The 24,390-nt window shown below is 39.5% G+C and overlaps 5 protein-coding genes across 6 annotated transcripts; 1 reads left to right on the top strand and 4 right to left on the bottom strand.

The window, feature by feature from the left end:
• Positions 1–382: 382 nt before the first annotated feature.
• On the bottom strand, positions 383–1,174 carry LOC121977928 (transcription repressor OFP13-like). The gene has a single exon (XM_042530329.1). The coding sequence runs from the start codon at positions 903–905 to the stop codon at positions 390–392; it is 516 nt and encodes a 171-aa protein (XP_042386263.1). The 5' UTR covers positions 906–1,174; the 3' UTR covers positions 383–389.
• Positions 1,175–2,093: 919 nt separating this feature from the next.
• LOC121976501 lies at positions 2,094–3,492 on the bottom strand. 2 transcript variants are annotated; one of them, XM_042528681.1, is made up of 2 exons: positions 3,328–3,492; positions 2,094–3,242 (listed from the first exon to the last, which is right to left on the bottom strand). In XM_042528681.1, exon 2 carries the CDS (start codon positions 3,020–3,022, stop codon positions 2,216–2,218), a length of 807 nt encoding a protein of 268 aa, XP_042384615.1. In that variant the 5' UTR covers positions 3,023–3,242; positions 3,328–3,492; the 3' UTR covers positions 2,094–2,215. The 2 variants fall into 2 exon arrangements, with proteins under 2 accessions (XP_042384615.1, XP_042384616.1); XM_042528682.1 differs by having other exon boundaries at positions 2,094–3,239.
• Positions 3,493–4,357: 865 nt separating this feature from the next.
• LOC121976502 lies at positions 4,358–15,763 on the bottom strand. Its single transcript, XM_042528683.1, has 4 exons — positions 15,612–15,763; positions 13,913–14,068; positions 5,488–5,574; positions 4,358–4,662 (listed from the first exon to the last, which is right to left on the bottom strand). Exons 2-4 carry the CDS (start codon positions 14,062–14,064, stop codon positions 4,569–4,571), a joined length of 333 nt encoding a protein of 110 aa, XP_042384617.1. The 5' UTR covers positions 14,065–14,068; positions 15,612–15,763; the 3' UTR covers positions 4,358–4,568.
• Positions 15,764–15,945: 182 nt separating this feature from the next.
• On the top strand, positions 15,946–19,060 carry LOC121976500 (RRP15-like protein). The gene is made up of 8 exons (XM_042528680.1): positions 15,946–16,439; positions 16,520–16,621; positions 16,733–16,814; positions 16,968–16,987; positions 17,075–17,126; positions 17,884–17,942; positions 18,410–18,514; positions 18,641–19,060. The coding sequence occupies exons 1-8, from the start codon at positions 16,011–16,013 to the stop codon at positions 18,701–18,703; spliced, it is 912 nt and encodes a 303-aa protein (XP_042384614.1). The 5' UTR covers positions 15,946–16,010; the 3' UTR covers positions 18,704–19,060.
• Positions 19,061–20,383: 1,323 nt separating this feature from the next.
• LOC121976494 (peroxidase 5-like) lies at positions 20,384–21,840 on the bottom strand. Its single transcript, XM_042528674.1, has 4 exons — positions 21,557–21,840; positions 21,270–21,464; positions 21,006–21,171; positions 20,384–20,903 (listed from the first exon to the last, which is right to left on the bottom strand). The coding sequence occupies exons 1-4, from the start codon at positions 21,791–21,793 to the stop codon at positions 20,473–20,475; spliced, it is 1,029 nt and encodes a 342-aa protein (XP_042384608.1). The 5' UTR covers positions 21,794–21,840; the 3' UTR covers positions 20,384–20,472.
• Positions 21,841–24,390: the final 2,550 nt, after the last annotated feature.

Genomic DNA, 24,390 nt, shown 5'->3' with positions numbered 1-24,390 from the left:
TGGAATCACTTGGAATTAAAATCCATTTATTATTAGAAGTCTTGTTAATAAAAAAAGTAGATCTGCTATCTTAACGATTCTCAGTACCGGTCTCATAGATATGGAAAAAGATTCATGTAAATATAAAGATAATAGGCGTATGACGGAGTAACCTAGAAATCTTCTTAATGTAACTATCTTAATTTGATATTGTAAATTTAAAGTAATAAATTTTTGAATGGAAAAGGAGGGGGGTATAATAGAAATTTCTGGTCTGATTTTAGTATTATAAAAGTTAGATATGAGAAATCTGGATGGACAGTTTAGTAAAATGCCGAAAAAAATAAATAGATGGAATATGTTTCATGAAAATTTCATTATACCAATTTTACAACTATTTCCCTCTTTTCTTACTCTTCAGTGTCAAGAACAGAAGATCTTGAAGCAGAGGAAGAGGAAGAGGAAGAGGAAGCAATGAATCTCCAAAGTAGTTCCACGAACGCTGCTACGATAACTTCGTGGGTGCTCTTTCCGTTGGCCTTCAGGTACCACCGCAGCATCTCTTCCAGCCACGCCCAGTCTCTCACTCCATGCGCCATCACCATCTCCTCCATCGACCGCTTAAAATCCTCATACGGGTCGTCCGACTCCACTTCCATCGCCACGCTCCCCTCCAACGCCGACGGCAACACAGAGCTCGTCTCTGTCGTCCCCGGCTCAAAGAAGAGCCTCTCCGATTTCAGCCCGCCGGCCACCAACTCACTTAGGCACGGCAACGACTCGGCGAGGTCGAAGAACGCACCGTCCGGGTCATGCTCCAGTCTGAAGGAAAGCGTCTTCGGTCGCGTGCAAGGAGACGAGGAGGCGGTGCTGTGCTTTAATATTCTAGAGAAGAAGGAGGAGGTAAAGTCTAGTTTTCTGCCCATGACCAGTTTCGACCTTCTCGGCTCAAGAGGATTTCAGATTTGATGGAATGATCAGAGAAGTGAGCAATAAATAGAGGAATATGGATTTCCTCCATTGTTCGTGATGGTCTCCCTCCAAATCTCCCATTCCAATACAATACAGTATTTAATTTGAAAAAAAATTGACAGGCAGATCAATAAAAAACTGAGAATGTGACAATAGATCGCATTTGTTGTTCAATGTCTTTTTTGGTTATATGTGGTCCATGTGTCGATACCAGCAACATTTGAACTTTGAAGAACTTTAATTCTACGAGGAAAAACAGAGAAGGTAGTTGGTAGGAAGATAGGAAGTCTCTTAATGGCAGGGCTCAAACTGTTCATGGTGTGAATAATGTGCACGAGAGGAAGATGTGACAGAACAGGTGACTCAACAGCATTCGTATTTGTCCACTGCTAGCTACAACGAGCAGGGAAAAGCCTCTAGGCTTTGATGGACTTTAATTAGTCTCCATGATTAATTCTCACATTGCTATATATATATATATATTCCTAATTAAGGGAGAACAAGAGCTTCTTGTCCCCTCGTCGAAGAACATTCATCTGCTTGTATTTGTCCTCTACTCTTTGTTCTAATTCTTCGTTCGTGTGCACGCACGCACGCACACGTAAACCCTTGCAAGCGAGCATAAAGCACTGCTTCATTGGGTCCATGATACATGATATAAACTTTAATAAGCTGCATGTCTTGTAGCATGTCAGCTAATGAGAGCTTAAAGGCAGCAAACATGTCTGCTAAACCCAAACATTACACTTTGGAGAGAAAGAAAACATGGAAGCACTCAATGGAGACAAGGCGGAATATAATTAATAATGCTTGGTAGGGGCCAAGTAGCTAGTAGCTTTGAAGGTGCAATGTTCCATCGTTATTTATGTAGTTCAATCACAAATCGACAAGATTGATTGTCATGGTTGTAAGGACGGTACAAGGACTTTGTCTTGTCAAGCTTTGCATGACCATCAACGATATCTACCACAAAGACAAAAGACTAGTGCTCAAAGTTGTAGACACCATGAGCCCCTTGCTATTAAATATATTTATTGCCTTTATAATTTGTTTACAGGAGAAATATATAAATAGGCAACATAGACATTCTATCATCCATTCTTTTTTTTTTTAAAAAAATATTTTTCTTTTTAAATTTACTGAAAGTTTATTGATCTCATTCCTTTTCCTCCAAATATCTTCGACGAGAAAAGTCATGGTCCTTTCGGAAAGAAAGGAGCACGTGGGCCCCGCTGTGCCCGAAATTCCAAACCCGATTCATCCGCTATTCGTCCGGACCGACCGGGCGGCGGATCTTCGCCTTCAGCTCCGCTTCCTCACCCCACGACGGCGCTCGCCGCCCCGACGATAACCGCTTCATCGCGTCCAGCCCCGGCACCTTAACGCTGTCGCAAGAGTCTACGGACGCAGACCCTTGTCCCGTCTTCGTCTTTGTCAACACTGCGCCGCCCTTCAGCGACAAGTTATCCAAACCCTGCTGCGCCGACACCACTTTAGACTCGATGACGCTTCCTTCTCCGGCGCCGCCGTGGCCTATGCACCGGAACATATTTATCCAACTGCCCCTCTTCTTTCTCCCCTCCTTCCGCCGGAGGCGGCACCGCTCCTTCTCCGACAGTATCTTGCCGACGCAGGACACCTTGGGGGATCCCGGCTCCGCATCCGACACCGCCGGCCGCTTCTTCTTCTTATCCTTGGGGAAGAACCTGCACTGGGTGGGGCGTCGGACGGAGCGGCCGTCATAGGCTGACGCCGCCTGGACGTTGGCGCGGGGCAGGGCGATGATGGGCGGCTTGTTCTTGGAGGCCGTCGGCGACGGAAGCGGGTTCGACTTCGAGCAGGAGAATCGGTCGGAGCCTAAGGAGCGGGACTTGGGGTTGGTGCCGCCTTTGGTCGACTCCTCCCGGTCATAGACGCGGTAGCCGAGGCTCCACCCCACGGCCGGAACCTCGACGGTGCCGTAGGCGATGTGATAATTAGGATCAGCATCGACATCCTCCGACGTGGCATCTCCCAGGCCGATGGTTAAGCTAGTGTTGCTGGCCAACCTCTCCGTATTGACTCGAGGCATTGTTGGAAGGAGGAGGATGGACAAGGAGAATTAGGAGAGTAGTTACGGTCGTGTCTAGTGGAGTTTGATGGGTTTAAAAGGAAGAAGAAGAGGAAGAAAAGGAACCAGAGGAAGAAGAGTCAATTGGAACAATTGTGCAGTACAGTAGATTGAAGACGACGTTGATGGGAAATATTGGCTCCGCCACAGCATGGCCCAGTGGACTGCCCTCTCAAGTCTACTGAGAGAAACAGTGGGAAATCAGTTTGTGTTTAAAAAAAAAACACTTTTGTATTTAACTTAAATAAATTGTACTTTGAACTTACCCGATAAATAAATTAGTAATACCATCCTTCACGGCGGATTCATCTAAGTATACTAGGACTCTTAACCCCCTTCTAACAAGTCACACACTTAGCATGAAAATCTCTTTCAACCCTTGTGACAAAAATCACACCTTGCATGCTTTTATCAAACAGCATTAATTAGTAAAACAAGAATCCTAGATCACAATAATTGAACTCAAGACAAGTTGTATCATATATTTGATCCACAATACAATTTAAGCAGACACAGTTTACCGACTGGTATTTTTATTTTTCATTTGAAATATATAGAAAATGCCTTTCAGTTGCATGTGAATTTAGATAAAAATAGTGTTTTTTATTTGTATGTGGATTTAAATAATGCTGTTTGATAAGGAGAAAAACAAAGCAGCTGTATACCAGGCATGCATAAGCAGTGACAAAAGATGAGCAAAGGTCAACTGCATTTTGTGGTTGGTCGTCCACGTTACTGAGGCCTTAATCAATGGAGTTGAAAATTTTGGCCAAATTGAATTTCTATATGCCAACTGAGGTCAACAAATTTACAGAACCAATGGGATCGTATTACAGGGAAGAAAAAGAAGAAAAAAGCTTAAGAAAAAAGTTGATCAGTTTGTGCAATCAACACTTTTCCAGTTTAACATGTTGATATAAATTTGTCTGACCAATATATTTGACCGGGTCAATGTCTGTGTTACTATGTGGTTCAACCAAACATTGTGCCAGTAACTGAAAAATGTCTGATGGCCTCATCCAAATTTTTCAAGTTAATTTCTAACAACGGGCACTTCCAAGGTAAAATGTGAATGCTGAACAAAAAATATGTAAAGCGGCAAAACTAACATTTAAAAAAATGTGGAATCGACGTGCTCACGGCTCCCCTACAACAGCCCCATGTCATATGGAGGGATATTCAACAGGAGCAAGCGGCAATGACATGGTGGGGCCTCTGCAGGCGGTGAAACCCTGAGATCGGCCCCTATCCGATTCGGATAGAATACTATGCGCTTACTATATATGTGCCAAGCACTGAAGGCTAGCAAAACTAGCATTTAAGATATCATTGAATGGCCATTGTTTGTGTTTCAAGGAAAACTTATGCAAACTTTTTGAAGATGTAGTTTGATAGCATCATCCTTCGAGACTAAAAAGTAACAGAATGGAGATCATGGAACAGAGAACATCAGGTAAATAGGCTGCAACATCATAGCAACTCTTAGTTTCAGGCATATCTTTCAAACTTACTTATCCTTCTGCTCCTGAAGAAGAGATGCAAGACCTACAGGCGACTGATTAGTTGCTGAAGGTTCTTGCTTGCTCACAACATCTAAGGATCTGCATTGAACATGGAGAATAGCATAAGGTTCTTGTTTGTTCAAGTAAACATGTGTTTCAGAATATTGTCCACTATATACCTACACCCAATCTCATTCTTATGCTTCTTTTTGATACAATCTAAATTATGTGGCATGAAAACACTCACATCAAAACATACATTTGTTAAGTCATCTGATTTCCACACACAACTAACTCATTGTGTTCTGAAGGGAAAAGGCTCTCTAAAAAAAAGCTGAAAGAGACAATTTACTACATTTTAGTAATTGTAAGTGATATCCAAAACATAAACCCCGAGCCTCATTGTTTCCAAAGTACCCTTGATGATAGTGTTATACCAACTACAGACAACTGTTGTCATAAAAATGGCTTTCTATTCAGATGAACAAAGTTCCCTATGAGAGTTTAACCATTATGTCACTAGATAATGCGTCATCCAATAAGAGTACTTCAAACATTTAGTTGGTGTTCAGTGAAGTGCAAATCGCAGGAAAAGATCTGATTTCCATATGAATAATCAACCATAGTACTCCCTTTAAGGAGAATAGTGCAAGTGTTTTGAAATTTGCATATTATGAAATATTCAAACTGGAAGGAATCTTCGTTGTCCAAAACATAGTATTTTGCATCAGTTGAAAAGTTACAAGAAGTTCAATGATAAAAAGAAACACGTCAAGTCTGCTTTTAATCACTTTATGCAAATATATTCGGAATAACATGCCTAATATACTAAAAGCAACAGAACAAAAATTACCAAATCAAGAGCATCAAGCTAATAGGTACAAGTACAGCTCTTTTGGTTTAAGGCAAATGTTTTAGACTTACTTATCTTGCTTCTGAAGAAGAGATGCAATCCCTATAGGCCATTGATTAGTTGCTGAAGATTCTTGCTTACTGCTAATGAATGAGGATCTGCAATGAACAGGGACCATAAAATTAAGATTTTTTCTTGTTCAAGCAAACATGTCTCAAGTAAGAGATTGGGCATAAGTGACATGTGGCAAGCTGCATTGCTATGATAAAAAAGTAAATGTTATTCTTATATTTCTTCTAGGTTTATCTATATTAAATGTCAGCTGTTGACTGCAAAGAAAAAATATATCATCAAATCATTTGACTGCATAAGTGCAACCAATCCATTTGTTCCATAACTTCCTCATTGAAAAAATCCCAAAAGAAACATGAAACAGTTAATTTCATACTCATTTTGTTAATTATCAGCAAGGTCCAACACATAAACCCAGTCCTTCATTGTTTTCAAAGCATCCTTAATGACATTTGTGTTGGTGCAATATCCCTCAGGTCAAGGTTGACCTGGTTAACCAAGCTGAGTCTTGGTTTGGGTTTAGATGTTTGACAATAAGATACTGATTGAAGGAGAGTCAAGTAGGTCAAGGTTGACCAGATACTTGACTGGGAAGTCCTGACTGGGATGTTAGGCAGAAGGAAATCCTGGTGAGTGAAGCCAGGTGAAAGTCCTGACTGGGATGTTAGGCAGATGAAAATCCTAGTGAGTGAAGCTAGGTGAAAGTCCTGGTGAGTGAAGCCAGGCAAGGGAAATCCAGATGGATCAAGGATGATCGGACATCTGGTGTTGGGAAGTCCAAGTAGGTCAAGAGAGTGACCGGATACTTGGCATGAAAGAAAAGTCCAAGTAGGTCAAGAGAGTGACCGGATACTTGGCATGAAAGAAAAGTACAAGTGGGTCAAAGGGATTGACCGGACACTTGTTGGGGAGTCCTGGCAGGTCAAGGGAGTGACCAAATACTAGGCATAATGTACCAACAAGTCAAGGTTGACCGGATGTTGGTTTGGGAGGTTCGGGACTTGGTTTTGGGCAAAAACCAAGTGCTGGATCGATCAGTGGATCGATCCAGATCTTTCCCAGCGAACAGAGAGCCTCTGGATCGATCGGTGGATCGATCCAGAGGTCCCAATCGAACAGCCGATCGATTGGGACGCTGCTGCTTTGCGCGATAAGCGCTGGATCGATCCGTGGATCGATCCAGGCGTTTTTTCCAGAGCACAGAGACGCTCTGGATCGATCCGTGGATCGATCCAAAGTCTCCCCGATCGATTGAGAACATTCGAATCGATCGGGATCCGACCGTTGGCGTCGATAAAAGCCGCAGGCGCACGATTCCTTCGGTATCTCTTCTCCGATTCACTCCAGATCTCTCGCCAACTCCTCCACAGTGCTCTCAAAGATCAGATCGCCAGTTCTTGAAGGATCTTGGAAGCTTTCCAAGTCAAGAGGCGGATCAAAGGCAAGAAGAGAAGCTAGGGTTAGGGTTTTCTGTACTCATTGTAAGCTTTGCGCTTGTATTTCGTTTCCCTTTCCTTTCTTCTTGTACTGAGAGTCTTGTAGGGCTTCTCCGCCCTCGGTAGTTACCGAAAAGGAGTGTTTTCATAGTGGAGGGTGCGTGCGTGGTGTGGATCCTTGGATTAGTCACCTCTTGTGAGGTGGATACCAAGTAAACCAACCTTGTTAGCGTTGTGTGATTGTTTCTGTTATTTTCCGCTGCATATCCTTGAAGAAACAAGCAACAACAAGCGACAAGCACGCGACGAGCTATTCACCCCCCCCACCCCCCCCCCTCTAGCTACTTTTGGTCCTAACAAGTGGTATCAGAGCAAGGCCGCTCTTCACCGGAATCATCGCCGGAAGGGTCAAGCATATCAAGAAAAGCTAGAGGGTGAAGAAGTTGGAGCAAATTCTTCAAGTTCAAGACTTTATCAAGCTCAACTTCAAGATGCAATTCCAAGATGGGCTTGGATTTGACACAAGGGTGGCTCCACCATACACTTCCACGAGTTTCGATTCTTGGAAATCAAGAATCGAAAACTTTCTTATGATGGAAATAGAGCAATGGTTTGCTCTAATGGAAGGCTTCAAAGCTCCAACGAACTCCAAGGGCAAGCTTCTAAAGAAAAGCAGATGGAGCTCGGAGCAAATTCAAAGGGGCGAGGCAAATGACAAAGTGACCAAGCTTTTGGTCAATGTATTGCCTAGCTACATCTTGGCTCAAATTGGAGAATTCCATGCCAAGGAGCTTTGGAGCAAATTGGCCAAGCTTCATGAAGAGATCCCCTCCACTGTACGAGATCAAGAAGAATCCAGAGAGGGTGACTCTTTGGAGCAAGACCAAGAGGAGGACTCCGAGGTTGAGAGATGCTCAACCTCCGAAGAAGAGGAAAACCAAGAAGCTTCATCCTCAAAGGAATGCAACGAAGGGAACAAGGAGGGAGCATACTCCTTGTTTCATATTCAAGATGATGAAGCCTCCACCTCTAGGATTGAGGGGGAGCAATCCTCGGTGACACCGGATCAAGAAGAAGGAGAAGCTTCTACATCCGGGTCAAGAGAAGAAGAGGAGGAAGAAGCTTCTACCTCCACAAGTCAAGAAAAATCGAATGGAGGAGGATCAAGGGTTGATCAAGAGGAAGCTTCTACCTCCGGATCCAAAGAAAAAGATGCCACCCCTACAAGCAAAGGTATAAATATTTCAATTAATAATAAAAATCATATCATATGCTTTGAATGTAGGGAACATGGGCACTACAAGAGCAAGTGCCCTAAATTGGCCAAGAAGAAGGGCCAAGTGGCACAAAAGGACAAGGTGAAGCCCAAGGAGACCATCCCCAATACAAAGAAGAGCAAGGAGCATATTATATGCTTCTCTTGCAATCAAAAGGGGCATTACCGGAGTCAATGCCCCAAGGGGAAGAAGGTGGTCAAGGCTCAAGGAGGCACTAGTCAAGGGGGAGCCTCCAAGGTAAAAAGGAAGGTAACTTTCATTGAGCCTATTCCCTTGCAAAATGGTAAAAAGCATGCTAGGTCAAATTTTTATCATTTTAATGCAATTTACCATAAGAATAGAAAGCATGAGGGCTTTAAGGAAAAGCATGTGGCCCTACATGCCAAAACTACTATCCCTAAGGCTAGGAATGTAGGTAAAAACCTAGGCGATAACTCTAAGGATTTAAGATACAAGTCTAGAAACAAAAATGCTCATGGATCAAACACTAAGGACTTAGTGAGAGAAAATCAAGTCTTGAGGTCAAGACTTGATAAAATGGAAAACACCCTAAAAAGGATGGAAAATATCCTATTAGGGCAAAATGAGCACAACTTAGAGTTAGGAAAATCAAAGTCATCCGATGGCCATAAAGGTTTGGGATACAAACCAAAAACTAAGAAGGATGTGCCTAGCTATCATAGGGTTCCATATAGTTATGGCACAAACCCTAGGTCTAGTGGTCAAGTCAAAAATACTAGGGAAGTCATCCCTAAGAGTATTTTTGCAACAAATGTGACTAAGACTTCTAAGAAGTCAAAGAAGGTCACAAGGGAAGAAATCCCTAGGGTTGACCTAGAAAATGTGACCAAAGCTTCTAAGAAGCTCAACAAGGTCACTAGGAAGGTATCTAGGGAAGTTATCCCTAGTGAGTACCTAGAGCATCCAAGGAGCACCAATAGGTGTTGGGTTCCTAGGAGCATCTTCTCTACCCCATAGATGGGATAGAGAGTGTCAACTCCGATTAGAAGGGTAGTCAACCCAACTTTGAGGAAATTGACACTCAAGGAGCATTTTCAAGGTTTATGAACCTTTGAAAATGAAATGAAATTATTATTTACTCCTTGAAAGAGTAAAATGTGCCTAATGGTGGAAAAATTGATTTTAATCTTAAATGGCACATATTGGGAATTCATAAGAACTACCAAGTTGGGATTTTGGTATGTTCTTAGGAAATTTAAGGCAATCCGGGCCTTAATTTAAAAGTGCTTCTCTTGTGAAAAATGAAATATGCCAACATTTGAGGATGCGCTTAATTTCGACGGGCATAAATTAATCAAGGGAATTAGAAATGTCAATTTAGGCTTTGGTATTTTCTTGAAGCACTTTAGGGCAATTTAGGTTTAAGTTGTAAGTTTAGCTAAGGTTTTAAGAATACTTAGATAGTTAATCTAGGTATATTTTATTTATGCTAAATCTTGCCATGATTGTTTGCCCATCATATGCCATGACATCATGTCTATTTTTGCATTCATGTTTTATTATGAAAAATTAAAAAAAAAAAAAAAAATTATCATGTCATGACATTCATACATCATGTAGTTATAGGATATTTTCTTTTGAAAATTATTTCTTTTTGATGTATGCCATAACACTATCATGCATTATATTTATTTCCTTGTAATTAAGGACAAATGGCATTTAACAACACTTATTAACAAGTGACATCCTTGGTGGATGTTTACCACTCAAAATGCCTAGATAAATATGCATGAACCCTAGATTAGGGCAAAACCAAACTCTACATCTCACAAGGACCTATAGGATGACTTGTATGTGTTTTAGTGCACATTAGATACAAGTGAGATGTTAGGATGATGAACAAAACTCAAGGTGTTGATTTAGTGCATTCTTTTGAGTCTTAAAATTCATCAAAACACATAGTTATGTGTTTTCCCATCATTGGGAAAGCTAATGTACAAGTCATGTGCATTATGCCCAAGGAACATGATGGGATATTGGTTTTGAAAATGTTTTAAAATGTTTTTGGGAAAACCTTGGTGAAGGCTATCTTTTGATAGTAATCACCATTGAATAGTTAGACACAAACTTGAAAAAAAAAACTTAAGTTTTTGCAAGTTTTCAAGTTTGTGTCAATCTTTGAAAATATGAAGTATTTTCATAGAAAACTATTTTTCCATGATTAAGTATGCCCTAAATAATGTCTACACGAAATTTCATGATTTTTGGATTTTTGTAGAATTTTATAGGGGTTTCTGAAGTTGACTGAAATGGAATTTCAGCAACTATCAGAACTCCGATCGATCCATGGATCGATTGGAGTGCCTGAATCGATCCGTGGATCGATTCAGAAGGCAACTCTCGCGAGCAGTAGCTCGCTGGATCGATCAGCCGATCGATCCACAAGGCCTGAATCGATCAGTGGATCGATTCAGACAGGTTCAATCGATTGGAACCCAACTCCAATCGATCCAAGTTGCTGATTTTGGCTGGGAAGGCCTGATTTCAGTATCTTTGAACCATGTTTAGTCTATGTGACCATTCCAAACCCTTAAAAATACATTTGTATACCTAAAAAGGGTGTTTTAGTGTTGAAAACAAGGATGGAATGGTTAAGGAAGACTTCATTGAAGTTTAGGTTGAGGTTTGTTTCAAATTTTGAATATTTGAACCTCAAAACTTCTAAGTTTGGGTTTCCTAAAAGTTTAGGGATTCCAAGTCATTGTTGGTGCAATGACAGAAGTTACCACCATGTCTTTAGGGGGAGGGACTCTTTAAAGACATGAAAATTATTTTTCATAAACCTTGGAAGGTGGTTAACCTTCTGTTAAGAGAATGCTCATGGATGAGCATTTGAACTTGAAATGGGGAGTGGATATCCTCATTATTTCAAGTGGGAACTCAAGGGGGAACTCAAGTGGTTAGAAAATGCTCAAGGTTGGGTATTTGTCTACATTGAGGGAGAAGTTAAGGATAAATGAAGGGTATGGGACCTTCATTATTGTGTTGATCACAATGAGTGAAGTTGTGATCACGATGAGCAACTCTTCAGGGGGAGAGTCTTCAACAGATGGAGTTGTTGAAGTGCGCCCAAAATTGGAGCATAGGTTGATGTGTGTCCAAAGACGGGTTGATGTGTTTTATTAGTAGGGGGTTGATGTGTGCCAATAGGGGGAGAATGAAAGGAAGTAAGTTAAGTTTTCATTACCTAGAGGGAATTTGCCCTCTTAGGGGGAGAATGAAAAGCTTAACTTATGTGTTCATTACCTAGTGGCATGAAGAAGGAGGCTATAGGATTAGCCTAACTTACATGTGGGATTGTAAGTGTTATTGTGGTATTGTCAAACATCAAAAAGGGGGAGATTGTTGGTGCAATATCCCTCAGGTCAAGGTTGACCTGGTTAACCAAGCTGAGTCTTGGTTTGGGTTTAGATGTTTGACAATAAGATACTGATTGAAGGAGAGTCAAGTAGGTCAAAGTTGACCAGATACTTGACTGGGAAGTCCTGACTGGGATGTTAGGCAGAAGGAAATCCTGGTGAGTGAAGCCAGGTGAAAGTCCTGACTGGGATGTTAGGCAGATGAAAATCCTAGTGAGTGAAGCTAGGTGAAAGTCCTGGTGAGTGAAGCCAGGCAAGGGAAATCCAGATGGATCAAGGATGATCGGACATCTGGTGTTGGGAAGTCCAAGTAGGTCAAGAGAGTGACCGGATACTTGGCATGAAAGAAAAGTCCAAGTAGGTCAAGAGAGTGACCGGATACTTGGCATGAAAGAAAAGTACAAGTGGGTCAAAGGGATTGACCGGACACTTGTTGGGGAGTCCTGGCAGGTCAAGGGAGTGACCAAATGCTAGGCATGATGTACCAACAAGTCAAGGTTGACCGGATGTTGGTTTGGGAGGTTCGGGACTTGGTTTTGGGCAAAAACCAAGTGCTGGATCGATCAGTGGATCGATCCAGATCTTTCCCAGCGAACAGAGAGCCTCTGGATCGATCGGTGGATCGATCCAGAGGTCCCAATCGATCAGCCGATCGATTGGGACGCTGCTGCTTCGCGCGATAAGCGCTAGATCGATCCGTGGATCGATCCAGGCGTTTTTCCCAGAGCACAGAGACGCTCTGGATCGATCCGTGGATCGATCCAAAGTCTCCCCGATCGATTGAGAACATTCGAATCGATCGGGATCCGACCGTTGGCGTCGATAAAAGCCGCAGGCGCACGATTCCTTCGGTATCTCTTCTCCGATTCACTCCAGATCTCTCGCCAACTCCTCCACTCAAAGATCAGATCGCCAGTTCTTGAAGGATCTTGGAAGCTTTCCAAGTCAAGAGGCGGATCAAAGGCAAGAAGAGAAGCTAGGGTTAGGGTTTTCTGTACTCATTGTAAGCTTTGCGCTTGTATTTCGTTTCCCTTTCCTTTCTTCTTGTACTGAGAGTCTTGTAGGGCTTCTCCGCCCTCGGTAGTTACCGAAAAGGAGTGTTTTCATAGTGGAGGGTGCGTGCGTGGTGTGGATCCTTGGATTAGTCACCTCTTGTGAGGTGGATACCAAGTAAACCAACCTTGTTAGCGTTGTGTGATTGTTTCTGTTATTTTCCGCTGCATATCCTTGAAGAAACAAGCAACAACAAGCGACAAGCACGCGACGAGCTATTCACCCCCCCCCTCTAGCTACTTTTGGTCCTAACAATTTGTACCAACTGCTACAGGAGTATTTATTTTTTTAAGAAAACGTGAAACGTGAGGTTATATTTCAATGATCAAATATATAAAAGCTTTGTCATACAAATGCTTTTCTCTTAAGATAGGTTAAATAAAGTTCCTAGCAAGAGTTTGACCATTTTATCACTTCTGAAATGTAAGATAACTGCAATTATAAAGTTGTGATGATCAGTAAAGTTCAAATTTCAGGAAAAAAAATTCTGATTGCCCTTGAATATTCATGTTAGTACACCCTTTAATCTAAGCAATGAAAGTACACTGAAGTTTTAATATCATGGAATACCTGATCTGGAAACCATCATTGTCTTTCAAAAAAAGGAGCATTTGCATCATTTAACTCACATAAGGAATTGTGACACCCTAAATATAACTTTTTCATAATGTTCAAATGTTAAAAACTTCAGGACACCACCACAAAATTGAGACAATAACTAGGCAACTAATCAGGGTTTGAAATATTTGTTTCGCATTGTAGTTTTAATCCTCAGTCAAAACAATATAGTATTCTGTGCTGTGTCGGCTGTGCAAACATATAGTACTGGAGGAACCAAAGGAGGCAAAAGGAATTGAGGAGGGAGAGGAAGAAGCTCTGAGGAAGGGGTAGAAGAGAAAGGAATTGGCTGAACTCGCAGTGGAAACCCTAGACCTTGTGCTTGCGCTTGCTTGTGGAAGTCATTGTTAAGCAAGTCCTTATAGCTCTCAGAAGCCATCGATGCTAACTGATAGGCAGAAGCCCTCACTTTGTCACCATGTTGAGTAGCTTTCACATGTTGGTCAACTGGGGGAATGATAAGCCTCAACTGTGCTGATCAGCATGGAATATTTTTCAAGCCTTGCAACTGATTCTAACGTCTGACAATATCATAGAGATTGGTATGACCAGGACAAACAAAGCTATAAACAACATATAGCAAGAAATAGAATAAGCCACTACAAATGGGATGCAAATAGAAATATGCTATGGCAAAAACATACAAATAAGAGCACTTACTCAGGAGGCAACAGGCCCTCGTATGCAAATGTAGACATGCCTTGTCTTTGTTTATGTTTGGGGTTGCTTGTACATAACACATAAATTCTCCCACGACGTTTAACTACCCTACAAAACTCACAAAGTTTCTTCACTGAAGCTCTAACCTTCATGTCTCTGATAAAGAAAAAAAAACACACAAAAAATATTAGCTCCAACATAAAGAATTTTTAGCTCAACTGTAAGTGTAATTCTGTCAATGTACTATCTGGCTAAAATTTGATGTGGTATATATATTAGATATTTTGCTCCAGACACATGCTTCAACTTTATAAAAATGTTATTTGTCACATATCACATAAGAGTTACCAGCATGAGTAATATGAAGATAAGAAAAATTACATAAATTTAGAAACAATACCAAAATAATTAGTACAAAACAGAAACACACTATAGAACATCAGAACTAACCTGATCTACCAATGAACAAGATGCTACAGATATTTTGAACAGATGAAATTAAACAATTTCAAACAAGAAAATCTTCGGTGAGGTTGCAGGTTATGTGAGTCACTCATCAGAATTGTCAGGATTAATTAAACCACAAAACTTGATTAGATTTCAGGCAAAACACATATGTAAAAATCAGAGCACTGGGTTTCAAAAATCTCAACATTAAAAATCACGCGATCAAGAACTGATTCCATTTAAATAATACAACACACAGAATGATAAAACTTATGTTGTTTTATAAGCTTTATTGAGGTATGCTTCAGGTAGGTTGTGCTGTTTTATCAAGGTCAGTCAACAGAACAGCAATACATCTCAGGAAGTCTTTGGTTATGTTTAAGCATCACCAGTTCCACAGCCTCTTGAAGCATGATACTATTGATAATGTATAACAATATGCATTGACATGAGAGTCAATATTCTGTTTCACTATGGTTAAGCAACGTAGGAAAATGCTTAAAATAAAATACGACATAAAGTTTGTAATAAAAAATCTTCATTGGTGAATCATATCACAATCAAAGTAAGCAATTCATCAGAAATATTCGTTCACAAAATCAGAATTGCGAGCAAAGCAAATATTGGCCATCGAGAACTTGGTTTTATGGATAAACAATAAGCTTGCACCATACATCATTTAAAAAACAAAGACATCATATGTCAAGATTGTCAATACCCAAGATAAACCAAATTATGTTCCCAATCAATAATGGTTACACGAAACAACCTAAGCAACTGAGGCATGCAATCAAGGTCTTAAAAACAAGATACCAAATAAAAAACCTCCACCAGTGGACCACCTTCCTCCATTCATATTGCTTCATAAAATTCATGATGAATCACAAATTGATGGCCAATAAATCAAGTATGGATCACGGTCGAAATTACAATTAAAAAAAATCTTTTTCATATGAAATATATCATAATACATGAAAGATCGAAAATTCTACGTAGAAATGCAGTGATAAATCAAATTCACTCAGAAACGATCATAGAATGAGCTGGTTGGCAGCGATCAGAGGTTTCTAAGAGGAAACCCTCAAGCGGATTCTAAGTTCATATATCCAGCGGCTTCTCAGCACACCCACACAACCATCCCCGATCGCTGACGAGAACTTGAGCCGTGAGCGACAGTGAAGAAGACATCATCCAAGGAAAATGCTAGATAGAGAGAAAGAGAAAGAGAAAGAGAGGGAGAGGGAGAAAGGACCTGGATGCGGCTCGACGAGTTCGGTTTCCGCAAGGAGAAGATCGCCGGCGTTGCGAAAGGAGCAAGAATTCGACTCAGCAGTGGCGACGAAAGGCCTGGGAAACGACTCGTCCCGGGTTAGGGTTAACTTATAGAAAATTTCGTTTTACTCCCTACTTTATACCTTTTTCTAAAATGCTCATATAGTGTTAATATTATCATTTAATTTTTACAAAAATGGGATTGGGCCTGCGGGCCTGAACTTGACCAATTATAATTTCTGAAAGGCCCGTTTATGGCCGATAGTTTAGGGCCGGTCCGCCGACACGTCTATATCTACTTTTTGCGTTTGACGGGGGTTTAAGTTCAATCCTCCCCACGCCAATCGATTTCCGCCGAACTTTCACGTCCTCGTCGGCCATGGCGGCGGTGCTCCAGACCTTCGAGGCAGCTGCCGCCGCTCCGACGGCCGGTAGAAAGAGGAAGTCGAATCACAGTAAGGCAAAGAAGCCAAGCAAGAAGTTCAAGCGGACGCACATGGTAGCTGACAAGCATCGGCAACCTAGCAACAAGATGAAGAAGCTGTTCCGGAAGAGAGCCAGGGAGTATCATTCGGACGAAGAGGAAGGAGTTGACGAAGAACTCCCTGCGGATCCTTCTAGCGACGAGGAGGAAAATGGCGAGAAGGATTTGTATGTGGGAGATTACGGGGGTGGCGATTCCGAAGGAGATGAGGAGGAGCATGAGGAAGGAGGGCAGCATGGAATCACCAGGTTCCTCGAGGGTTGCAGGGCGTTTAAGGTCGCTTTTGCAAAGATTATGAAGAAGCACCTCCAAGATGATCCACTTGTAAGTGTTATAGTTAAAGATGTTTTATTTGGATTCAATTAATAAAAAAATTCTAAATCTTTTGGCTTTGGTCCTCTTAGGGCCCAGTTTTGTCCGCGCACAAAAAGCTTGTTGCGGAGAAGCTCGCGGATGAGGATTCTGAACAGAAGATGAAAGGGGAGACGAAAAAACTAAAACAGTCTGTTAGTATAATAATAATTATTATTATTATATTCTCTGTTTGCCTTAACTAAGGGCTGAATGAAAATAATGTGTGTGTTCATTTTCATTTTGATTTCTAATGTATAATTTAGTCTTCCGAGAAGGGACATGTGAAGCCTGATACATTCTTAGATGCAAAGGAGAAGCTTCTTATCAGCATTGCAACTAAAGGAGGTAAGTTTAATGTTTCTACTAAAGGGTGGTACTTAAAACCTTTGCAACTTGTGTTATTCTAATTTCTAAATGATAGTTATACACTGCTTTAGTTTCTTTTACCTCTAACTAGACAGCCTTCATCTTGCATGTGTGGGTGTTTTGGATTCTCAGTGGTGAAGCTATTCAATGCAGTAAGCATGCTATTTTACTGAGTTGTAATTAGCACTTGTATGGCGGAATTACTATTTTCGATGCTAACATATAACTTTCGTATCCAGGTCAGTAAGGCACAGAATTCCTTGAATAGCTCAAGTTCCAAAGATGCAAAAGGTAATGAATGGTGAATTTGCATTTTGTCATGCTTGATGCTGTATTGAATTATGAAAATCATCTTCCTATTATGAAAGAACATTAGTGTCCTAGTGCCAATATGATCCAATTAAAAATTTGAATTATGCATGGAAATTATTCTTGATACAACCATTTTCTCTGATTTTATATATGTTGAATTAGAGGTTGAAATAACAAGGCTGGTGTCATGTCTACAACTAGATCCTTTTTCTGGTACTACTAGAATGTGGAGACTGGCATCCTAGTTTATCTCACATGAAGTGTTGATGGATAATACAGGTTTATAAGCTTAGATGAAATATTTGTACGTAAAGAGTGACAACTGTGATGACTTGTCACTTGATGACCTTTTAATTTAGTTCGCTACCATGCGAGATTATTTGATGTTCTGCACAGGCAATTTCAAGAACTTAATGATCATTTAATCAAGTGCATACTGAGTGTTTCTTTGTGTTTAATATTTGACTTAGTTTAAAATAAGTACTAAGGTTTGTTTTAATCATGTTGCCTGCATTTACAAAACATTACTTCTGGTATGATATTTCTTATACAGTCGCTTGCTCTCTATGCTAAACATAGCTTAAAAATGGTTTCACTCATTAAACTTAACACAGCACTAGGTATATTAAGCATCTTTTGTATTTCTGCCTTCAATTAATGATTAATTACATATTAAGGCCATATACATTACTTTTGAAAGCATTCTATAGTGACTTGTGTCTTGTGATATGAACAGCATTGGCAAAAAGAAGAAAGCAAGCATTTTTTTCAGAGCTACAGAAGCCAACAACACAGGTATACTATTCCTTCCCATCACAATTTATTGGATCTTGTCACTTGGTCTTTATCATAGTTGGGGTTTGGATCTCCATGTAATGAGCATCTTTCAATTTTTTATATTTTTCTCCCTTCAAAAGTTTTGAGTGTTTGAGATCTGGTTTCTACATCACATTGCCAACATTAAAAATAAAAATAAGGTCTTTATTTTCCTGAACAGCAAAGGGTACATTAGTTTAGTATTTTTTGCTTAGTCATCTATTTTGGTTCGTTTTATTTGCTTGGACATCATTCTCACCTCATAAGAGCTTCAACGATAAATGCACATCTATTCTTTCCGAAGCTCTCTCTCGCCTTCTCTTGCAAAGCTCTACAATGGCTCTAAATTAACATCAGCATTCTCTATTATTGAAATGGTATTTTCATTAATACTGTCTTGTCTAGGTCATCTGTCATATATGTATTTTTCCTCATGCTTTGTGCAGATCTCTGATTCTAGCAAGAGAAACAGCAATGAACCTGGATGGGCTCCCTTACGTGAAAGTTACATGCTTACTAATACAAAGTTGAAGGACTGGGATAAAATGGCAGTAAGTGGAAAAAGAATGAATAATTCCCCTACGCCATTTTTCATTTATTTTTTCTATGGGCTGTCAAAAAGTTTTGCATCAGCATCTCGCAGATTGCTTATTGATATCTTCCTCTTCTGCACACAGGAGCCTTCAGCAGAGATTGGTGCGGAGAAAGTTTTATCTGATAGTTCTTCAGAGGAGGAATAGTAACCCAAAGATGCTCTTCAGTAGTAGAAGCTCAGTTCATGCAAAAATGTAAATTATTCTCCATATTGTCATATTGTACTTGAGTTTCTAGGCGTGCGTGAGCTATCGCCAATTCCATCTGGTTACGAGTGGAGAAGATGCTAACACAGGAAATTTTCATTGTTTGTCAGTCTCTCTTTACTTAATTACGAATGCCTTAGGAAACGTATAATGTGGACGAATATGGTTGTTAATTTCTTCTGTAACTTGATGTCATCTAATTATTACAACACTCTTGGTGAAGGGTGCCATTTACTATCCCTGTAACTTGATGTTATCTAATTCTGTGAACACTCCTGATGTGGGTGTTTTAATGCACTTCACTTGTTTTTCAATACTAGACGCATATTAAAAGCATCATTTTAGGCGTATTATTTCTTCAATTCTAGGTTTTCTTTTTGGTGCGTCAGTTTTTCAATACCGAGTGCTTTGTAATGGGAAGATTGACAAGTCATACAATATTTTTAAGCCATTGATTGGTGTTTAAGGTCGCAGCAGTTCATAGTTCATGATGAACTAGTCGATCATATGCCTTTTGCCCCGATGCATATAAATGATTTTGACATAAGTAAATTGACAGTTTAAATCGCCAAATAACTGTCTATTTAATTTTTTTTAAAAAAAATTTGTTTTAGATTTTAAAATTATTTAATAGTATTTTAATGATCTTAATGGTGTAGTTTCATATAAATTTTAATATGGGATTGTTGTACATTTCTATTGAATTAATTTTTCTATCTTAAACCTTGATTAAGACTATTATACTTTTAATTCATTAAATTTATTAATCTAACTTTATATTAATAGGTTATTTATTGATTTATTCTCTCTTAATAAAAAAATACAAAATATAATTTATCATCGAATATATAAAATTAATTTAAAAATATAAATTATGTAACATGCTAAAGTATAATAATATTAATATTAACTAAAAAAATTATTGATATATAAAAAAAATGATTCGATGTTTAGTATAATATTATTCTGGATTTATTGACTCCTGACTTTTTTTTATAGCTCAAATAGTATTCAATAATTGAGCAAAAGTTACAAAAGTAATAAAAATATATAATTTTCAGATAGCTAGAAGATTTTACTGTTGAAGGAACTAATAAATTAAATAAATTCACGAATTTTTAAAATTTTTATTTTGCATTATTATAAATTTTAAATATTTTTTTAAAATAAAATAATAATAATAATTTTGAATTGTCAACCAAAACCGCATTTGCAAAAAATAAAATGTAGGGTCGATATTCGTATGAACCAATAGTTTCGAATATTGTTGCTAAAAAAAGGATAGAGTCGATAGTCCTCGTAATTATGTGGTAACAGTACACGTCATGCACTAACCTTCATCCCGATCCTTATCTTTGTCTCCATTTTTTATTTGATCAAATTCAATTTTGAGATTAAAAAATTAAGAATATTTGCTAAATCGAATTAAATTTTTAGACTTAATTTAAAATTTTTAATTAGTTTGATTAAATAAATTCTGATTAAATTAGTTAATATTTTATTATTTTTTTTTTTTTTTTGAAAAATATTATTCATTCCTAAGACGTCAAATCCTGTTGGTGTTTGCCTCGAGCATAATTAAGATCGGCTAGCAATCCCTTTCCATGTGTACAACGTGGATAAGAACAACTTAATCCTTTTATTTATTCTTATAAATATTTTTATTACCGTACCACACGCCCCACACCCCACGCACAGGGAGGGGGATCCTACTGAGAAAGATACCTCAACTGGATTGAGTTGGGCACTCTGCAGTTGGTGCGTATCTCTCCGTCGCTCCCGGTCAGGACGCCGATGCTGCCCATCCTCACCATCGCCGCCGCAAATCTACTCTTGAAGACGTCCGAGTCGAGCGCGTACAGGATCACCTGCGCCGCCGCCGCGGGCGTCGACACCAGCGTCTGGTCCGACGTGAACAGCCCCCTGTGCCTCAAGATGCCCTGGTAGTAGCTGTTGTCGAACCCGAGCTCGCTCGGCGGGTCCATCGGCACCTCGGCGTCGGTCCCCACCGTCGGGCATTGCTGTTTCAGCTGAGCCGCGTACGCCGCGTCCAGCGTCGGGTCGACTCCGGAACTGCTGCTGAAGTTATACAGCCTGTTGGCGAAGGCAGGGCAGTGAGCGACGCCAATAGTGTGCGCTCCTGATCAATTAAACATATACAAAATTACTCAAATAATATATATAATATTTATTAATTCTTCAAATTATATGTTCAATTAATTATTTAGCGACCAATCAATACCTGAGAGGGTGATCATCTCGGCTTGAGTCAACCCTTTCCCGGCGAAGACTTTAGTCAGTTGACCGAGTCGGAGATCGGAAGTAGGGAGCTCCGACGTGCTCTCGCTTGCCCTCGAAATCCTCCCGTCTCTTCTTCCAGCAGGAACATCGTAGAAATCTCCTCCATACTGCAATCGCACATTAATTACATTAATTCTTTATTCTCCAAAGTATTTCCGTTTAATTCGAGCCAGCAAATGCTTTAATTAGTTATACTTATACTTACGTGTGCAATGCTGTCTCGGGCAATGAAAGCGAGAATGTCCGCGCAAGAGACGACGCCGGGGCAGGCGGCTTCCACACTGGCCTTTGCATCATAGACGACTTGGAACGCTTCTTCCTCGATGGTTTGGTTGATCTCCGCGTCCTTCTCCGCCGTGTTCCCGTTCGCCGAATCGATGAGAACCGATCCATCGCACCCCTGCTCCGTCAATTTAATACGATCCATCAGAAACTTAGGTATAACATTAATTAAGACGCGGCAACGAGGCTTCGATCGATATATATACTGACTCTGACAAAGCAGTCGTGGAAATGCATCCGGAGAAGGTCAGCGCCGATGTCGTCGGTCTGCTGGACAGCGTTATTGAAGGTTTGTCTGACGAGGGTTTCGGCGGTAGGACAAGTTTTCGAGTAGAAACCAACTCGGAGCTTAGCTGCTACCGAAGCGCTCATCAGGCAGAGCGCCAGGCAGGAATAAACAGCTACGGACGCTAACGCCGCCATTGTCGATCTCCCACAAGGAGCCATTATTGCTTCTCTGAGCCAATGGGTTGCAAGGTGGAAGGAATCGAGTCCCTACTTATAGGAATCGTGGCGTGCATAAAAAGAAAATTTTGCTCGTTTTAGGTGTTTCTTATCCGTGTTATGAAAGGAAATAAATGATGGAGTTAATTTATAATCAATGTCAAATTAACTAAAGGGGAAAGTGATTTTTTTTTTCCCAAATATATGCACTATGTCTATAAATTAAGGTACGATTATTCGATCAAATTAACTAAGGGTGAAAGAGATTTTTTTTTTTCAAAGATATATATCTATAAATTAAGGTACGATGATTAGTTAGAGACGGGGATTATTTACTAAATAACGATAATTCAAATCTTATCGGACGCAACTTTTCGAGACATTTAATTTGCTAGTGGAATAGTCGTTCCAGTGGAATTGGAATTTATATATTTATTTTTTACTAAATCTAAAGTTAGTACAATGATAATGGATTTATTTTTGTCAGATTTTATCTAACCACGAGCGTCGGCGTTGAACAGGGGGCATGGATTATCTCGTCAAAGAAGTAGCCTCCGTGTACGCTGGTAGGCAAACGATGTGACACATTAAATCTTAGTCATAAACGTCGGCTCTGTATTTTAATAATATTTATATTATAATTTGTTTAGTATTTACAAAATTAATATTTAAAGTATTACGTGGAAATTACTATCTCATTAGAGCAAGATTATCACCTTATTTAACGGTCGCTCTATATTGTCCGAAAGGGAATAAATCATAAGGAGTTTACCCTACCACAATGGTCTTTGTAGGTAGGAGATCAGATATCAAGATATTTTGCACTTAATCCCAAGATTTATTGGAAGTTTACTATCTCATTAGATGAGGAATTTTTCTCATGCGATTGGTCTTATTTGTATAAATTAACATATGTCAAGTTGTCATCAATAAAATTGTCAAACGAATCAATCCGTGATATAGTGTGATGAGTCGGTTATTTAGCAGGACGAGTTAATCCAAGTTCGTCGTGGGCCCATATGGATGAGCCCGCTTAGACTCATCCGGTTAAAAAATTTTCAACTTAATTTATTTAATTTATTTAACGGAGTGGATTAATCAGATGAATCCATTTTAAATTGATGATTCGAAACATCTTAAATGTCTAAATCATCGTAAGTAATATGAAAGATAAAAAGATAATAATAAAAGACAAAGGGTAGAGAGATTAGATAGGGCCAACCTTAAATTTTGAGGAGTCCGGTGAAAAAAAAAATCCTTCATATTAATATAAAAAATAATAAAATCGATGTCTATATGATAATTTTGGTCAAAATTATTACATGGACGACCAAACTTGTTATATTGACCTAAACTAGTCAAATTAAAATTTGTGAATCTTGTTTGTGAAATTTAGGTGGGTTAAATATCTCAATAAAAGAGAAAATTCAGAATGGATGCCTAGAGAATTTTTTATTTATTTCATATTCATATAAACTTATGTGGATCAAAAACTGTTGTATGTATAATGAATAAATACAAATACACCAAAAGAGGAAAGAAAAAAGGCATAAATATATAGAAAAAATGATAGTGAAAAATGATAGTGTAGATTAGAGAAAGGGAAACATTGGTTGATGATCAAGAGATAAAACTACAGTTATAAGAAATTAAAATACATTTGAAGGAAGACAATTAGATAAAGCAGAGTAGAGCTTGCCACTTAACCTAAGATTTTAAAAAAGGTTATTGTTCTAGTGGAATTATAGAACTGTGGTTTTTTGGTCAACAGGTTTGGGTGATGGATTAGCTTGAAAAAAGGTTTTTTTTATGAATGAGTGAATGATTCAAGTGAGTTTAGATGGTATTTAAGACTTCCTCACAACTTGATATGCACCCTAAAGAAAAGTGCATGGAGACTGGTGCATCCCGGAGAGAAAAATGAAAAGCACAATTTTCCTTTCTCTATTTCATATTTGCGGAAAAAACAAGTAGAATGCAAGTGCGACAAATCTAGATAAATCCCGCTAAACGACCCGCTCACACAAGACCGGAGAAGAAGTTTAATTTGGAGAAGAAAATTACCTCAGGTCCTTAGCTTTCTTATTCGGTGAAAAAGTCTAGTGTAAGTACTGTTGGTCAGTTTGTCGTTCTGTGAAGAAGAAAGCGTCGTGCAATCATCGTTGTTGTCTCTCTTCTAGAGACGAACAAAAAAAAAGAATCAGAGAAAAAGTCCTCGGAGCAGGCCCTCTAACGTTCAAGTTAGGTACTTTTTCCTTAGAAACACAGTAAAAATGCAGAAAGTAGAAGACATAGGCAAAAAAGTTAGTGAGCGTACCTGCATAAGGGAGAGGACCCCCCCTTTTTATATGACAGTGCGTACTTCTGGCCTCTGACAAGTGTCAGGGAATGTTAGGTGTCAGACCTTGTCTAGTGGTGAGTGACATGTGGCATCCTCTTATAGGTTGGAGGAAGGTTCTGTTAGCAGCGAGTCACAGACCTTTAGAATATACCCTGACACACAGCAGTTATTCTCTGACACGTGATTACGATTCTCTGACTCTGTTGTCATTTTTGTTGATCGGGCATGGACAAGAGAACTCCTAACAACCAATAGTCGA

This window comes from Zingiber officinale, chromosome 4B (assembly GCF_018446385.1).
Source record: "Zingiber officinale cultivar Zhangliang chromosome 4B, Zo_v1.1, whole genome shotgun sequence".
NCBI lineage: Eukaryota > Viridiplantae > Streptophyta > Magnoliopsida > Zingiberales > Zingiberaceae > Zingiber > Zingiber officinale.
This window is presented reverse-complemented; position numbering and strand designations above follow the sequence as displayed.

Bases quoted from the DNA above. Each gene is read 5' to 3' on its own strand.
- LOC121977928 (XM_042530329.1), bottom strand. From the start codon at position 905: ATGGGCAGAAAACTAGACTTTACCTCCTCCTTCTTCTCTAGAATATTA.
- LOC121976501 (XM_042528681.1), bottom strand. From the start codon at position 3,022: ATGCCTCGAGTCAATACGGAGAGGTTGGCCAGCAACACTAGCTTAACC.
- LOC121976502 (XM_042528683.1), bottom strand. From the start codon at position 14,064: ATGAAGGTTAGAGCTTCAGTGAAGAAACTTTGTGAGTTTTGTAGGGTA. The intron at 5,575-13,912 runs GTAAGTGCTCTT...TGTTCATTGCAG, and splicing joins GAGGGCCTGTTGCCTCCTGA to ATCCTCATTCATTAGCAGTA. The intron at 4,663-5,487 runs GTAAGTCTAAAA...TGTTCAATGCAG, and splicing joins CTTCTTCAGAAGCAAGATAA to ATCCTTAGATGTTGTGAGCA.
- LOC121976500 (XM_042528680.1), top strand. From the start codon at position 16,011: ATGGCGGCGGTGCTCCAGACCTTCGAGGCAGCTGCCGCCGCTCCGACG. The intron at 16,622-16,732 runs GTTAGTATAATA...TGTATAATTTAG, and splicing joins CGAAAAAACTAAAACAGTCT to TCTTCCGAGAAGGGACATGT. The intron at 16,988-17,074 runs GTAAGCATGCTA...TTTCGTATCCAG, and splicing joins TGGTGAAGCTATTCAATGCA to GTCAGTAAGGCACAGAATTC.
- LOC121976494 (XM_042528674.1), bottom strand. From the start codon at position 21,793: ATGGCTCCTTGTGGGAGATCGACAATGGCGGCGTTAGCGTCCGTAGCT. The intron at 21,465-21,556 runs GTCAGTATATAT...TTGACGGAGCAG, and splicing joins TCCACGACTGCTTTGTCAGA to GGGTGCGATGGATCGGTTCT. The intron at 21,172-21,269 runs GTAAGTATAAGT...GTGCGATTGCAG, and splicing joins CCCGAGACAGCATTGCACAC to TATGGAGGAGATTTCTACGA.